Here is a 17177-nt window from a genome sequence, read left to right as displayed (position 1 = left end):
CAGTTGTTCCAGTTATTGGTTCCTCAAACAAGTTTTAAGACCAAAGGGGATAAATATTTTAGAGCGGTGATCTCCAGATTGTGGAATGCTTTGCCTCAATTTTTGGGATGTCTTGATGCTGTTGATTCTTATAAGAAGCAGTTGTAGACGTATTTATTGTCTGGCTTTTGAATAGTGTTTTTGTGTGATTTGTGTTCTGCTTTATCCTGTTTTATATTCTTAACTTCAATTTTTTAAGAGCGTTTTCATTGTAAAGTACTTTGTGGTTTTCACGCCTCCCAGACAGGCATATAGAGACAATCGACAATCACTTCCGTTGTGTCGTTGATTTTATAGCCATTCCTCATAGTGAGCATGCATATATGTTTCATAACAGGAAGAAATCTCCATCAGAACCAACCATCTGCTACAACTAACAGGGTTTGAGAAGACAGAGCAGACACACAGAAAGAAACAGATGAACGGATGTCTGATTATTTTCTTTAGTCATAAAAAACAGACAGTGTTATATACAGATAACTGCACCAACTGTGGCTCCTTATAGCAATGCTTAATTGTTAGTGTTTTCAGGAGGTTTTCCTTTTGTTCATGACTAGAACCAGTTACTTTTTTGTTGCTCTAAAAAATTTAATTTCTGTATGTTTTTTGCTCTACTTATCTGCAATCAGTACGGCAAGGTCACACATAGGTAATACTGTTTTGTAACCATACCTGGGTGAAGACTTTGTTTTTCATGCTGCCTGTGTTTTAGCTATATTGCGATAAAGGCAGTGTTTGAAAAGTTATACAATAGTTTTCATAACCATTTATTACAATGGTTATTTATCCAAAGTTCACAGTAACAGAGATAACTTTGATGAAGCCCTTTCATTTATTTCCTCAGGTTGTAAAAATCAATGCCATTGATAATAACTTTAGTTAAATGTATTAAACATGTGTTTTGAAGTTTAATGCAAGATGGTATTTTTTGTTGCTAAAATTAAAGCTTTTTTAAAGTAATCATATTTTTCTTCAACCTTTCTACAATTTAGGACTTTTTGGAATTAGGCAAAATTTTTAGTATGAAGACTTTTACTGCTAAAAATCTCTAATGTTCCATTCCTTGTTAATACGTCAATAAAAACAATTTTAGTGAGTAAAACTCAGTAAATGCAGCATCAAACCTGATCAGAAAAACTTGTTTGTCTAACTTTTTGCTCCCTTTAATTCCCAATATTTGATTTATGATGTTGCATCTCTTGCATTGTAAATATAAAGTAATATGGTAAATACTATTTATTTTGTCTTAATACTTTTAATGCCATAAAACCAATCAAAAATGCAAAATATACAGTACAGACCAAAAGTTTGGACACACCTTTTAATTCAATGAGTTTCCTTTATTTTCATGACTATTGACATTGTAGATTCACACTGAAGGCATCAAACTATGAATAACACACCTGGAAATATGCACTAAACAAAAAAGTGTAAAACAACTGAAAATACCCCTTATATTCTAGTTTCTTCAAAGTAGCAACCTTTTGTTGTGATTACTGCTTTGCACACACTCTGCATTTTCTTGATGAGCTTCAAGAGGTAGTCACCTGAAATGGTTTTCACTTCATAGGTGTGCCCTGTCAGGTCAATAAGTGGGATTTCTTGCCTTATAAATAGTCATGAAAATAAAGAAGACCCATTGAATTAGAAAGGTGTGTCCAAACTTTCGGTCTGTACTGTATATCCACCCATTATCTAAGGCAGTTTATCCTCGTAGAGTTGCAGAGGGTTGGTGTCTATCTCCAGTGGTCATTGGGTGAACAACCATGCATGCACACACACACACATTCACATCTAAGAGCAAATTAGAGAGATGAATTAACTTAACAGGACTGTGAGGGGAAGAGGGAGTTCCCAGAGAGAACCCATGGATGCACAGGAAGAACCTGTGAGCACAAAGCAAGGAAGTCCCCAGGATCTTTGTGCTGCAAGGCAACCATGCTACCAACAATGTACTGTGCAGCCCTGCAAATATACATGTGAAAGCACTTTGTTCAATTTCTTAGTTTCCCCTTAGACCACTGGGTCAAAGGGTGTCAATTTTAAGGTTTTTCTGATTTTCTTAAATCTAGAGTAGCAAACATTTAATAAAAGAATATGTATTTTTTTTACATATTTGTTATACCGTTGCTATTCCAAATGTGGCCTTTGGGACTGTGCAGTAAAAGAGTGTGGAAGGTAAAACATAACTTTATCTTAAGATGTAAAGGTCATAAGGGAGATAATGTAATACACATAGGTAGAATATACTTTCTCTTATCAGAAGGAATTTCATAAATTACTAAATGAATTCAGTTTGTTTGGAAAAATAATCTGCGAGCAGAGAACAGCAATATCCATAATATCCATGGCATCCATTTACTGATTGGAAGTCATAAAAGTAAAAACAAAACTTTATAAAATAAAAATTAAAGTATTGTTTTATGCTGCAGGATGTATGTTTTAAACTAACATCTTTTTATTTCAAATAAATCTCAACACCTTCTGGTCAGGGCCATTTTGTCTGTTATGTATCATTGCATGAGGTAACCATAGGCCCTGGAATTATGGTCAATAAAAAGTAATCTAACAATCTTTATTATAAATCCAACAAAAGATGCTATTACACTGCCCAGATAAAAGAGACCAAGACCTCACCCTGAACCCAAACCTGATAGGAACTCTTGGCAGTGAGCCTGTTTGTTGGCTCAAATAAAAGTCCTTTCTTCCTACAGATCCACCATATTGTAGATTTAATATCTCAGATGGAATCCCTGGGTGTCCATTTCCGCTACTATTAAGCTGCTATTTATACTGGGTCATGTTGTTTTCAAGGGTACAGAAGAAAGTTCCCCTACAAAAATGGGATTTAAATTTTTTTTCCAATTGCTGTTACAAAGAGCAAACCATTTCTAGTAGAGATGTTTTTATTATTTCTTCTACTTTGGAGATATATATTGTTTATTTAAACAAAATTCCAAACGTGTTGCAAACACCTTTTAGGCCAACATTTTCATCTATTTGTGGATCCCTCTCAACTTCCGCCTGTTTGTGTTTCACTGTTAGTGAATTTTTGGCAGAACTTAACTCCAAATGAATCACCTTTTGACAGAATTATTTTGTTGGACATATCTAAAAAAAAATAGTTGCTGCTTTTAGAAAAATACGGCTGTGTTCTTTAAGGTCTCCGGTGAATAAGCTGATCCGGAGTCAAGTGAAGGCTGCAAAGTTTACTGTGCGGCGTTAGCTTTTTAAATTCAGCAACAAATATTTACAAGCCACCGTCTTCCTAATTCAGGATCGCTTGGAAATCCATGAAAACGTAAAAGCCCATTATATTTGGAAGATAACAATGTTCATTGTATTGCTTTATTTGCTTCTAAAATACAACTTTGTCTTTTCTAGCTGTCACGGTAACTCAAAGCGGAAACAAGAAAGTTGGACTTCGCTCTTGCGGATGTGACATCAGCGCCGTACGTGCAAAGAGCCCATAGAGTGAGGTGCGTTTCTCACAGAGCTTTTGTTTAGTTACTATCAAAAAGTTGTAGAGGACTAAATGTTTTATTGTCTTTTAGTTAACGTGCTTGTAAGATGTTTGTTTAACTTTATATAGTTTGGGAGAGAATGGAATGTTTATGTCAAGCATGAACAAGCCAACTGTTTTGCTGCAGTTTTTTTTTTTTTTGTTAAAGGAATTGTTCTACCATGGCAGGACAACTAAGTATGGCATGTAAAAAAATAGTATTTTTGCCCTCTAGAGTTGTGTGCATACACAAAATTTCCAGATGTAAAAAAATAATATGTAAGAAGTCTATATTTTCTGTAATTCATGTTGCTTATTTCAAAAACATCATACTTTAGAAATATGGACATTGACATTAGTGTTGGGGATGTCTAGAGGTTGCATTTAAGGTATGAATATTTTAATTGGCCAACTCTTTTTTGCGTAACTTGTGGACAACAATAGTCTTCTCCAGTGATAGATTGTGTTTCAGGCAAAAATGAAATGTTTGCAAATTTTGCTTGTGCGTCAGATTTACGGCTGCACCGAAACATGTAAATACAAAGGTATTTATCAGACTTTTGTATAAATATACTTCACTTATAATATACTTTCACTGTTTAGGAAAGGAGGTAACTATTGACCTAACACGCTGTTTAATTTTGCTTAACATCATTTTAAGATATATAAATAAGATCTGAATGTTAGATCATTGCCTTTACAACATGGGACTGACCCTTGACCTGTACCACCTGCACATAAATGTCCGAAGAGGAATCTTCAAACTCATGTAGGAAAAGGAAAAGTTTTTTATTTTTTTAACAACATTTCTCTCTGTTTTAAAAGCGTAATTAGAAAAGCAAAATGTTATTGCTATTTAGCTTATATGTTCTTCACAAAGAAATTGCCTCAGTGTGACGAGCAGGAGGAGACGAGCTGATATGGAGCAATAAAAGAAACAAAACTGCACCAAGTCAGAAATTCTCTCCAAATAAATGTAAAAGTATATGTAATTGGAGGGCAGTGATGTCAGTAAAGTGTTACTTAGTAACGTGCTACTCTAATTCGACCCTTTTTTTAGTAATAAGTAATCTAATGAGCTAGTATTTCCAACTCAGCACATCTCATGTGAAATACCATGCAGCAACATGAACATAAAAAGTGGAGGGAGGCGAGAGATGCACAATTTCTGGCTGGAAATACAAGCACTGTTTTGAGTTTGTGTCAGCTGATCATGACAATATTGAGGTTTGTTGTACTCTCTGTGCTTTTGACAAAGTGCTTTTGTTACACCTTTGAAAACAAGGGACACAGAATAACGACAATCATTTAACACTTGTCTCATGCAGCACTTTAATGCAATGAGGATGCAGAGTGCAAAAGCCCCCAAGTGGATGATGGCGCTACCAATCAATCCCCGATAGGTTTACTAGCTGACAGGTGATTTACAAATCGCAATTTTTTAAAATGAGATGGGACAAATATTAACACAGGAAAATTAATAACTTTTCAAGAAATTTCCCACTGTATTTAATTTTTTTAGGAATATATTCAATAATATGGATTAACACAAAAACACTACATCAAATTTTAAGAAATATTTGGAACATGGCACAGTCAAACGAACAGAGAAACCCACCAGGTGGTGCAAAGTAACACAGAAAGCTGAACTGGGAGAATAGCAGAAGCTGGTCAGAAAGTAGATATATAGATAAGTTGCTGCACTTTAAGATGGTTGACTTTCAGGAGCTGTTGTCTTCAGCTTCCGAAAGTAGCTAGCAAAGTAACTTGTATTCTAACTAAGTTACTTTTTCAAAGAGTAATCAGTTATCAGAAGTCCAGTTACTTTTTCAAGATAACTATACCGATAGTGTTGGAGGGGAACAGAAAAGCCCAAAATCAAAACATGTACAGTGTGATAATATGTTTATTAAACAGAAGTTTCACAGGACAGGCAAGGGAAAGCAGACAATAGTTGGCCATTATACTGGGATTTCTTTCAGTTTATCTCAAACATTGGAGAAAAAAAAGGTCCTTAAGGAAACTATAAGTTACTGGTAGAAACAAGAAACATTTTACAACAGGTAGAACAAATCTAAAGTTTTACAAAATGGGTTTTCCCACTGGTGGACTTCAGTAAGCTTAATATTTTTCCACAAACAAACTTTCATTGCAAAGTGGAACAGAAATGGCTTAAAAAGCATAAACAGCAGTGCAAATCAAAAATTACATCCATTCATCTCAGTTGTTGAATGTCATATCCAAAAAGCTCCCATTAAGCAATAATCTCCTCTCCACATCACTGGTTATATAAATGAATTACATCTATTTTTCTTTTTTAAATACAGTACAACTACAACATACAATGTTGGGGAACTCTGACTTCTTTGTTGAAGATTGTTTATTGCAGAATGTTTATCATCCTCAAATTTAAACATGGACTTCACATGTTTATGCCTGCATTAAAAAAGTAAGTCAAACTGAAATCAGGATCTCTTGTCCAGCTCTACATTCTCAGTTTTTTTGGATTTTTTGGAACTCTTCTTTACTAAAAAGAAGCCAATGAACAAAGAAATTGCTCCAGTGAGTGCTATAATTAGAAGAGCAAATGTTGCATTAAGTCCTGTCTCAGCATCTTTGGCAGAGAGCTTCATACCCAAGAAGTTCACATTGTTGATTGGCTCTTTTGTTGCTGTGAAAAAAATAAACACATTTATTAGTAATCTATAATAGGCTGTTTAATGTAAAATGTACTTTATACTTTTAACAATTCATTCTGAAACATTTAACATAGGTTTTTGCATAAGCTAGCTTTCTAACTAAACTAGCTTGTGCTGGAATAGTTTCTCGTTGTTGGGTTTATTTTGACCAATTAAGTCAAATGTATCAAGGTCGTATATGTCTCAATTTGTATTTTTATTTTTGAGAATCTTTGATCTGACCAGGAATCAGAGAAACTAAGTATACTTTGTAAGAAGTTAATCTTTTTACCTTCAGGCTTAGGAGTGAGGGTGGGAGTTGGGGTGGAGGTAGAGTTCCAACATTCGTGAGTTCCAGATGCTGGGTCGGGAAACCCGTTGCAGCTGATGATGGAGGAGTAAAAGGACACGGAGGCTTTGGGGGTTCGAGACAGATCAGGGTCTGAGCGATTGACATAGAAAAGTCCAAATCTCTCTGTATAGCCAACAGCCCATTCCAGGTTGTCCAGCAGAGACCAAGCAGTGTAGCCAATGACATTCACGTCATCAAGCAAATAAGCTGCAGAAGAAAGAAACAATTTTATAATGCACAAAAACTGGAAATTTTTATTTTTTTATGTAAGTTTCTTGATTTGAATATTTGATGAAGGCCTTAACAGATTTTATTCAGACCACAGATTTGCTTTCTTCTTAGAGATAAGTATTTTAGATGTCCTTAGATAGTCCATGAAGTTGTTTAAATACCTTTCAGCACTTGGTTGATGTACTTTTCATAGAAGTATTTCCTGTGTACATCATTCAGATCAACTGGTCCGTTTTCAGAGACACCATTCTCAGTGATGATTATTGGAGGATTTCCAAACTCATGCTTAATGAATTTCAGCAATCTTCGTAGGCCAAATGGGGTCATCGTCAGCCAGTGTGAACCTGACTCCAACCAGGTACGATCTCTAAGAAGTACCACGCCCCTGTAACAGGAATTAGTCCAGGATTTAGCTTATTAAAAATCCTGGACACTTTTAACAACAATTTTAGAAAATTTTGATAAACGATTATCAAGTCATTATTTAATTGTAAAGCTGGCTTTTAAAATGCATTACCTGTCTGCCTCAAAGTGCTGAATTTCCCCAAAGTCTACAGGGAATGCCAAGACACTGCAGTAATGGTTTAATCCAAAATAATCATATGTGCCATTAATTCGCTTAATTTCCTCAGGAGTAAACTCAGGAAGCCTTAAGGAGAAAAATTCAAGAAGAAATTGTATGACAGAAAACATCAGTGTAGTATGTAGTTAGTGTAAAACAAACTTAAGAAGAACCTCCATAGAGATTCCTTTGGACAAACTTTATGGTTTGTCCAAAGCATTTAAAAATAGAACCCAAGCTTTTACCTGGATTTTGTCAAACCACCTGCAAGACTTTGCTCCAGAACAGATCTCTTCATGAGTGGGCTGTAGTCACCATTAAAAATGGGATGGGCATACCAGCCAAGATAAAACTGTGGATAGGTTTTGACACACAGCAATCGTCAAAAATATCACTCCACAAGGTTTTCTGTTAAACAGTGACAGAACAATATATACCTCAACCACACTCCGTGCAGCATCATAGTCCTCTTGTTTGTAGGGGTTTCTGGGTTCTGCCCAGTCCGCATTTACAGTGATGGAAACCATTCCATTTTGTGAGGCTCGGTATTTGTCATTGTAAACATGCCAGGCCTCTGCATGGGCTTTGATTATGTTGTGACTTACAATGTATGGAAGAGTATCTGGTCGATCACTGAAACCTGAAAAAACACACACAAAAAAACTGTGATGTTGATTTTATTATATAGATGTAATTCAAACATTCTGCCAGTAAATGCAGCATATTTTCTTAGGAGTACTGCATTGACAAAAGTCTGACACCCAATATGCTGAAACTCTGAAAATAAAGTGGAATTCTGGTTAAGAATATTATACATACCTGGGGCATGTGTGCCTTGGACATGGCCTAATATTGCTATTATGAAGGGCTCATTGAAAGTGATCCAAAGTTGCACTTTTGGACCAAGATTCTCAAAGAGGATATCTGCATAATCCCTGAACCGTTCAATGATGGTCTCATTTTCCCAACCTCCAACGTCCTGTAGAGCTTGTGGGAGATCCCAGTGGTACAAAGTGACCTGATCGAAAAGAAAAACAGTTGGTAAAAGAGGTAAAGCATTTTTCTTAATGAATATTTTAGAGAGATACTTACTTGAGGCTGAATGTTTGCGGCAATAAGGGAATCCAGAAGTTTCTTGTAATAATTTAGACCAGCCTGATTGATATATTCGGTAGTACCGTCAGGCAGGATCCTTGGCCAGGACACGGAGAAGCGATAGTGAGACACCTTGACTTTCTTTAGTGCAGCAATGTCGTCTTCCATCTTATTGTAACTGTTACAAGCAATGTCCCCAGTGTCATGCTGAAGTATATTTCCAGGAGTGTGTGTAAACTTGTCCCAGATGCTGAGACCTTTTCCACCTTGTCTCCATGCCCCTTCAATCTGTAAACAGGAAAGTCAGAACTGAAGATGATTTCTTGTTGCAGAATATCTGGAAGGTTTTTTGTGTGGGGTGGCAAAAACAAGGGCTAAAACCAAAATACAAAGCTTATTATTTTTGTGTTTTAATGCAAACCATTAGCACGAATGGTTTGCATTTGTGTAAAACCGAAATACAAAGCTTATTATTTTTGTGTGTTAATGCAAACCATTAGCACGAATGGTTTGCATTTGTGTAAAATGAAAACATAAGACAACATAGCAAATTTATGGTTGGTTTCTTTCAACTAAAAGCATGCCAAATATGAAATGTTCTCATTAAAAGAAATTGCTTATTTAAAAAAATTGAAAAATAACCTTTTGAAATGCACCTCTGATGAACAGAACATGAATCAATCGTTGAAATACATTTATTGACCTTTTAACCTCTGGTTTTAATTTACTGATCACCATTGTGATATCACACCTTGGTTGTTAAATGTTCAAGTTCAGTGACTAGGTCGTCTTGCTGGAACATTGGTCAACAACTTTAAAATAAAAACACCACTCAGCTGCCACTTTTACAAAACAGCTTATTGGAAATCTGTGATTTAAATCTCATCAACACATCTAAAGTAGTGATTTGTTTATTCAGCTACAAAAAAGAAAGACACTAGTGGTGATGAAGCACCCTGCTGGAACCAATCAGTCTGGGTAGATAATCTGACCTGAACATGATTTGATATAAGTGACAACAGCATTTGGATTACGTATATTTGTCATGGAAGATTTTTTACCTGGTAGGATGCTGTTGCACTACTCCAAATGAAATCCTTTTTGAATTCTCCATATAACATCTTTTCATCATCTGGTAATGAAAAGCCATTATCCTTCATAATATTGTAGTAGAGATGAGCCGAGAACTTAGGTGTTCTTGGTCGGTGTATGTTATTGAAGTCTATGTAGTGGAGACCAAACCCAAACTGGTACCCATGGAAGAACTGAAAAGAATCCATGAGATATGTTGCATAGCCTTTCACCTTGACTCCATCAAGTTCATAGGCTGTTAAGAGAGAGGTAAAAAACAAACAGAAATTAGTTGTGAATGATCAACACATTGTAATATACAACTTTTTAAAATATTTATTACTGTACCTTTAAGAGCCTCGTCAATATAAGTTTTGTAAAGAAATACTCTGTCAATATCATCATAAGCATATTCCATAGGAGTAGAAACTGAATTTTCAGTAATGTAAATATCTGGATCACCATATTCTTCCTTGATCCAGCTGAGAAGCCTTCTCATCCCAAATGATACAGCTCTTGTGAATTCAACTGCTGTTGTTGGTTGATCAGTCATCTCTTCTTCTATATAGTCTCTGTCATTTTGATAGGATGGTGGTAAAATTGCACCTGTAACATGGGTTACTATGTTTGAAGTGTAGTGATTGGCACAGAACATGTCAGCAGTTCCTTTGATCAAGTTCTTTTCCTCCTCTGTGAAAGAAGGGAGTCTTGACTGTGAAAGACCTTGGAGTTCACTTTTGACCAAAACTTGGGCTTTCATGGCCTCTGGATAGTCTCCATTCTTGAAGATAGGGTGGGCAAACCAACCCAGGTTGAACTGCATCGCACGGTCAGCAGCAACAAGATCACGAGGGACATTGATATCTTTAGGTTCAACCCATTCAGCATTAAGGGCAATGGAAACCATACCTCCTTGAGAAGCACGGTATTTGTTATCATATGTGTGGTATGCTGTAGCGTGAGCTTTTATCAAGTTATGTGCAACTTGGTATGGTGCTGTTCCTGGCTCCTCTGTGTTTGGAGGGATTTGTCCAGTTCCATATCCTAGCCATGCAAGTCCTTGAGGGTCATTCATGGTCATCCAGAATTTTACTCTGTCACCAAAAGTGGCAAAGCAGAAGTCACAATAATCATTAAAAATGTTAATCATCTCCACATTTTGCCAGCCACCAATGTCTTGTAGATCTTGTGGAAGGTCCCAGTGATAGATTGTGACCATTGGGGTGATTTTTCTGGCCAAGAGGCCATTAATAAGTCTGTTGTAATAATCGACACCCTTCTGGTTCAGGGATTCACGTCTACCATTTGGAAAGATTCTGGACCATGACAGAGAAAATCTGTATGATTTCACTTTCAAAGCTTGCAGCATGTAAAGGTCTTCTTTAAGTTTATTGTAACTGTCACAGGCAATGTCTGCAGTCACATTATCAGGAATACCACTACCTGGCTTCTGAGTGAATGTATCCCATACACTGGGCCCTTTTCCATCTGCATTCCATCCACCCTCAATCTGGTAAGCTGAAGATGAGACGCCCCATAAGAAGTTTTGTGAGAAATTGCCATAGTGATACATTTGTCTGTCAAACTTTTTCTGTGGCGTAAATTTTTCCCAGACTACTTTTGATGCAGATGGGACCTCTGAGGGTGGCAGTGGAGTGGAACGGCGAGGTGGTGATATTTTCACACCTTCAAAATGATCTTGTTTACGTGAAACAAAACCATTTTGCTCAATGATCTGAGCAAAGAAATATGCTGATTGTTTTGGTGTTCTTGGTCTGTTTCCATCTACAAAATCAACCTGGTGAAGTCCAAATCTTTCACTGTACCCTTTGTTTCCCTCAAATCCATCCATAAGCGATTGCACTGTGAATCGCTGCACATCCACTTTATCGAGTTCAATAGCTGTAAAAGGAAACAGAAAACAACGTAAAAAAGTTATGGCTGGTTTCTTTCTGCTAAGCAGATGACAAATAATACAGAAATAACAAGCACTAACCTTTTAGGGTTTCACTAATATAACCTCTCATGTACTCTATTCTGCTAACATCATTCAGGGTGTCTCCACTGTCATCTGTTGGCATGCCATTCCCAGTTATGTAAATGGGCACATTGTTCACGGCTAGATATTTTGTTTTAATGTAGTTCAGAAGTGACCGTAGTCCTGTGGGCATGGAGTAAATCCAGTCTGATGCTGTAGCAGGCCATGAAGGGTCCACTTTTGCCTGGAAGTCTCCAACTCCTTCAGGACCAGGGGTGCACCCACCTACACTGCTGCTAACTAAACGGGAGGTATAATGATTTAAACCAAAAAAGTCAGAAGTTCCCTTGATCCTAGACTTCTCTTCATCAGTGAAAGTTGGAAGTACTGCTGGCGCAGATGAGGGACACTCTTTTGCTTTGTTTGCAATCTGAGTTTTGAGAACTACTGGATAATCCCCATCTATGAAGATTGGATGGGCAAACCAGCCTAGCATAAACTGAAGGTAGCGCTCTGCAGCTTCCTTATCCTCAGGTTTTTCAGCATCGGCAGGTTCTGCCCAGTCAGAGTTTAATGCAATGCCCACTTTCCCTCCCTGTGTCGTCCTGTAATTGTCATTGTAGACATGCCAGGCTTCAGCATGGGATTTCACTATATTATGAGTAACCTGTAGAAATAAGAATTAAAAAGTGAAGGGTTATAACCTAAAAAAATTTAGACATGTTTAAAAGGTTTTTATGTGGGGATACTACTATGTTTACCTGATAAGAAGCAGTCACGTAGTCTTTTATTCCCGGAGCATGCACACCTGTGCCATATCCAGCATGGCTCACCACCCAGGGACTACTGAATGTGTTCCAGCTCTTGACCCTGTTTCCATATCTATGGAAGCAGAAGGCTGCATAGTCCATGTAAGTTGCAACAATGGAAGCGTTGGTCCATCCACCATCGTCTTGGAGAGCCTGAGGCAAATCCCAATGGTAGAGAGTGGCAACAGGCTGTATGCCAGATTCAATAAGAGCATCGATCAGATTGTCATAGTAGAGAGCTCCTTCTTCTGACAGGCTGTCTTTGTGACCTGAGGGGAATATACGGGCCCAGGAAATGGAGAACTGGTAGGTGTTGACTCCAAGACCTCGCAAGAGGTAGACATCTATATCAACCTTTCTGTAGCTGTCAGCAGCTGTGTCAGCAGTATGATTATTAAAGGCTTGGTTTTCATGACCAAAGCGATCCCAGATGGTCTCGCCTTTTCCACCTGCTGCCCATGCACCTTCAACCTTGAAAGACTCTATGGATGTTGCCCATTGGAAGCCAGGAGGGAATGCTTTCGTGAGGAAAATATCTTTTTCCTGAGCAATTTCGTCACCATTTCTGCTGAAATGTGCTTTACCACTTTAAAAAATGAGAAGATCAAATATAAATAAGAATGAAAAAGCACTCAATGTATCTGTAATTGTTTTACGTAAACTACTACTTACCTGTCTACGGTATCCTGCATCTCCAACTGCACCAACACATCCTTCATGTCGCATCCAATAATATTCAGATCATCTCTTAGTACGACTGTTTGAGAGAATGACTGTCTTATGACATTGCAATAAATCCAAGAATACTTTTCCTCAATTGTGATATTTGAAGATGAGTTATTCCTGTAACTTTGCACTTTTCACTTTATTCAAGACATTTCATTCACTAGTAATCCTTTACAAATCCTTAATTCTTAAGCCTCATGATGGTACTTTAATTATGCTGTCATTTTTCTTTTATTTCATGTTTGTTTTCCAGTGTCATTACATTATAAAATAACATCTGGAGAGAAATACTGAATAGTAAATATATTTCAAGATAATTCTATTGCCTTTCATATCTGATGGTCTCTTTTCTTAATCAAGTGTGAACGTTGCAACATCAGTGTTGGAGTAGCTGCAGTAAATATGGCCCTGATAAATGTAAATGGTGGTTTGCCATCAAAAAATAAATATGTTGTACATATATTGAGTAATGCTTCATGTTAAAAGTTGTTACTTCGTTATTAAAAGTAATTGTAGAAAAATTGTTTTCACTGATTTTAATTATGAAATATGATTATTTGTCTCTTTAAGAAGTAATTCAGTAATATTAGTAAGCTTGTATGTGCTATTTATGATTAATTCAGCGAATGTAATGGTTTAACATTTATATTGCTATGTCCATTTTTTAAATTAAAATTTGCTGCAATCTGTTTACTCACAGTTATGAACATATTTTGCAGTGTCTCTCCTTGCACATCTAATGCTACATTTGCCACTACTATTTTTAATTGTACTTGTGATCTTTCTTGATTAGTTGACATATAATAATGATGCTAATGCTAGTAATAATAATAATTAACATTCTTTCAGTCATGGTCAGTGCATCCTGGCATTGTAGTGTTTATGAATTTGTAATTTGTACTTCTCTGTTCAGGTCAAGTTCTTTTACTTTTTATATTTGCCTTTACACAATCTTGTTTTTAATCTGTTGGCCTTAATGTGTGATGCTGATACAAAGACCTGTTTATTACGTTAAAGGTAATAATTTACAAACTAAACAAAACATCTCATAATTTTTGAACTGAACTTTTGTTGAGCTTTTTTGTTTATGCCAGCCTGGGTAGTAGTGAACACCACATACCATTCAGCAAGTTTCCAAGAGGCTCTTGTTCATGGTGTGAACAGTCGTGAAGTGTCAGCCTGTATATCAGGATTGGCATGTTTCCAGTGGAAATCTACAAAACAAGAGGCTGCAGTTTAGTTTTCATGTAAAACATAAAACACCTCTATGAATGTAGTTTACCTGTAGGTTCTTCAACTCCTGTGCAAAGTTTGCAGAAGAAGTGCAGCTGAAATCCATGTTCACTGATAAGAAATCAACCTGTATTGATCCAGAGATAAATACAGTAATGATAATTAGCATAGGAAGTGAGGAGATGACAGGGTTGCAGTCATAGAACACAGAAGTTATGTTTTTCCTGAATAAGTTGGCAAAATGCATCCAGTTGTTTATTTAGTTTTTTTCTTTTCTTTTGTTTGTTTGTTTTTTTTTTTTTTTGCTGTTGCTTGCTTTCAGTTTTGGATTTCAAATAAAGACACAGAGGAATTCACACCTAGGAAGTTTATAAGAAGTGCAGACAGCAAGTAAAGTTAGTCACAGCAAATTATTTCTTATTCATTTCTAACTCATTTTATACTATCAATAATATTAGTTGTTCACTTCTAACTGACAGACAACTTACAGTTGTTGAACCTTTAAGTTGGGAAAGTGCAGCTTCATCTGTTCCTTTCAGCCCAATTGACAGACGTCTCCCTACAAAAATACAGAAGCACAGAAGAAATGCATTTACAAAACTGAGTTTAGTCAGTTTTGCAAAGAGATGTAACAATAACTGTGCATTTTTTCAATCACTCCTTACTATGAACTTTAAGTCAATATAATTGTGCAATGTATTCCATTTTTGTATGAAATAACTCACCATTTCCAGGGAAGTTGTGATGGTAAAACTGGTAAATCTTCTTGTTCAGCTGGAGGATGTTTTGCAGACGGTGGTCACCTGCAGCCTGGCCCGCATGCAAAACCTCATCCAGGTCACTAAATGTCACCCATGACTGTGCCAGTGGCCCAAACTCCTTCAGAGCGAACTCGGCATACTGCTGAAACATCTCTAGCAGCCACTGACTTTCCCAGCCTCCATACCTGGACCTCAAAGACTCTGGAACATCTGACCCATGAAGGATGACGAGTGGCTGCAGTCCTTCCTCCAGCAGCTGCTTCAGGAGGGTCTGGTAGCATCTAACTACACCTGGTTGGGGTTCGCTTGAGAGGCCTGTTGGAAGGAGCTGGACCCACGACAGCGGGACTTTGAAGTGTGTCACCCCTTTGCTCCGGAGGTACTCAAAATACAGTTTGGAGTTGGCTGGTATGGGATGACTGCAGTCAAAGGCAACATTTTCCCCATTGCTAAAGGTTCTCAGCTCTGGTTGTGCCAGGGGGCCTGCAAGAAGCACAAAGTCATCCTGTCTTTTCAACCCCCTACCTTGTCTTCCAAGGATGCACAGAAAATACAAACAGCCCAGCCACAGTAGCTTCTGCATTGTAGCCCGACAATGCAGGTGCGACAAGAATGGGATCAGTGCGACAAGATTGCACTGAGAGTTTTCTTTGTATTGCTATATAAAGAAAATTATCTCCCCATTTTATGGCATCTGTTCTTCTAAAGCTCCTTCATGATGGTTGGATGGTTATCCAAGTTATCTAATATTACTGTTTTATTGCACATGTGTGATATTCTCAGGAACAATGTACTCACACTTTCAAAAAAAATCCTCCTATTAGTTATAAAACCATGTTTGAAGGTCTTCAAAGGTGAACATGAGTACTTGCTTAAAAAAAACATTCAGGAAATAATGCAGCACAGCCCTTAGGAAACGATCAAAGTTATATAGCTATTCCTGCATAAGTTCCACATAAATTATGTATCTTTACAACTCCTGGATTTAATTTATTTCAGACTAAGTTTCAGGTAAACTCTTTACTGTTTCAATGTTTCACGTACGAGGATAGAATTAAAATACAATTCTCCAAAGTATGTAAACACAATATTAGATGAGGTTGTAGATCCCCTTTTACTGCAATAACTTAAAGCAATGGTTAAAGTAGAGGGGATAAATCTTTTACAGCAGTAGCCTCCAGTTTGTGGAATGCTTTGGAATGTCTTGATCCTGTTGATTCTTCTAAGTAGTATTTGATGACTCATTTAGTCAGGGTGGCCTTTAGCTAGTTTTTATACTGTATCATGTTATGTGTAATCTGTTTCATCCTTTTATGTTTTTTTCTTCTGCATTTTCAAGTTTGTTTTCATTGTAAAGCACTGTGGTTTCTGACCCATGAAAGGTGTCATATAAATCACGTTTATTCATGTACTTACTGATTAGTTATTTTATTTCAGTCTTGTATCTTTTATCACACTCCAGAAAAAAATAGTCTTGATGTGTTTTGTTTTTAAACATAAGTTTTATTGCAGTACTTATCTGTAATCAGTGTGGTAAGGTCACATGTTAGTTATGCCGTTTTGCAACCATGTTTTGGTGAAGATTGTTTTCTTTTCTGCTGCCAGTGCTTATTAGCTGTGGAGTGATAGAGGCCGTGTTTTATAAGTTTGATAATAGTTTTCAGAAACATTTACCACAGACTCAAAGTTCATGGCAACTGAGATAAAAGTAATGCAGTCCAGGGAAGATTTTGATATATTGCATCAAATAGGAAAAAATTAATAAACTTAAATTCAATTAATTAAAAGCCTTTCTAAACTAACTATATTTTTCCCCTTTCCCACATTTTAAGGTTTTTGCAAATTTTGAAATGAGCTGCAAACACATGAATGATGCAAACTCCAAAACGGGAAAAAAAAAGAATGCTTCAAAGAATGAAATGCTGCAATTATAGAATACGGAAGCAAAACTCTTACAATCAAGAAAAACAAATTACAAAATGAAAATACTGCAAACCATAGCAGCGGCTATCGATCTGTACTGACAGATCTGTACTGCCAGATCGATAGCCTTCAACTTAAAAGCATCATCATATGAACTTCTTCGTGTGGTTTCCATGATGAGGGGGTTGGATAACATTTTTCCGTTGTGCTGTTAGCA

The 17177-nt window shown here is 36.8% G+C and overlaps 1 protein-coding gene across 1 annotated transcript; it reads right to left on the bottom strand.

Moving 5' to 3' along the window:
* Positions 1–5429: 5429 nt before the first annotated feature.
* On the bottom strand, positions 5430–15654 carry LOC102216752 (lactase-phlorizin hydrolase-like). Its single transcript, XM_023336804.1, has 17 exons — positions 15002–15654; positions 14765–14835; positions 14326–14403; positions 14164–14257; positions 12990–13074; positions 12270–12903; positions 11527–12175; positions 9879–11432; positions 9521–9786; positions 8457–8747; positions 8184–8382; positions 7802–8004; positions 7610–7716; positions 7320–7451; positions 6964–7187; positions 6512–6778; positions 5430–6212 (listed from the first exon to the last, which is right to left on the bottom strand). The coding sequence occupies exons 1-17, from the start codon at positions 15618–15620 to the stop codon at positions 6007–6009; spliced, it is 5679 nt and encodes a 1892-aa protein (XP_023192572.1). The 5' UTR covers positions 15621–15654; the 3' UTR covers positions 5430–6006.
* Positions 15655–17177: the final 1523 nt, after the last annotated feature.

Source organism: Xiphophorus maculatus, chromosome 7 (assembly GCF_002775205.1).
Source record: "Xiphophorus maculatus strain JP 163 A chromosome 7, X_maculatus-5.0-male, whole genome shotgun sequence".
Taxonomy (NCBI): domain Eukaryota; kingdom Metazoa; phylum Chordata; class Actinopteri; order Cyprinodontiformes; family Poeciliidae; genus Xiphophorus; species Xiphophorus maculatus.
The sequence above is the reverse complement of the archived record's forward strand: the minus strand, read 5'-3'. Positions and strand labels throughout refer to the sequence as shown.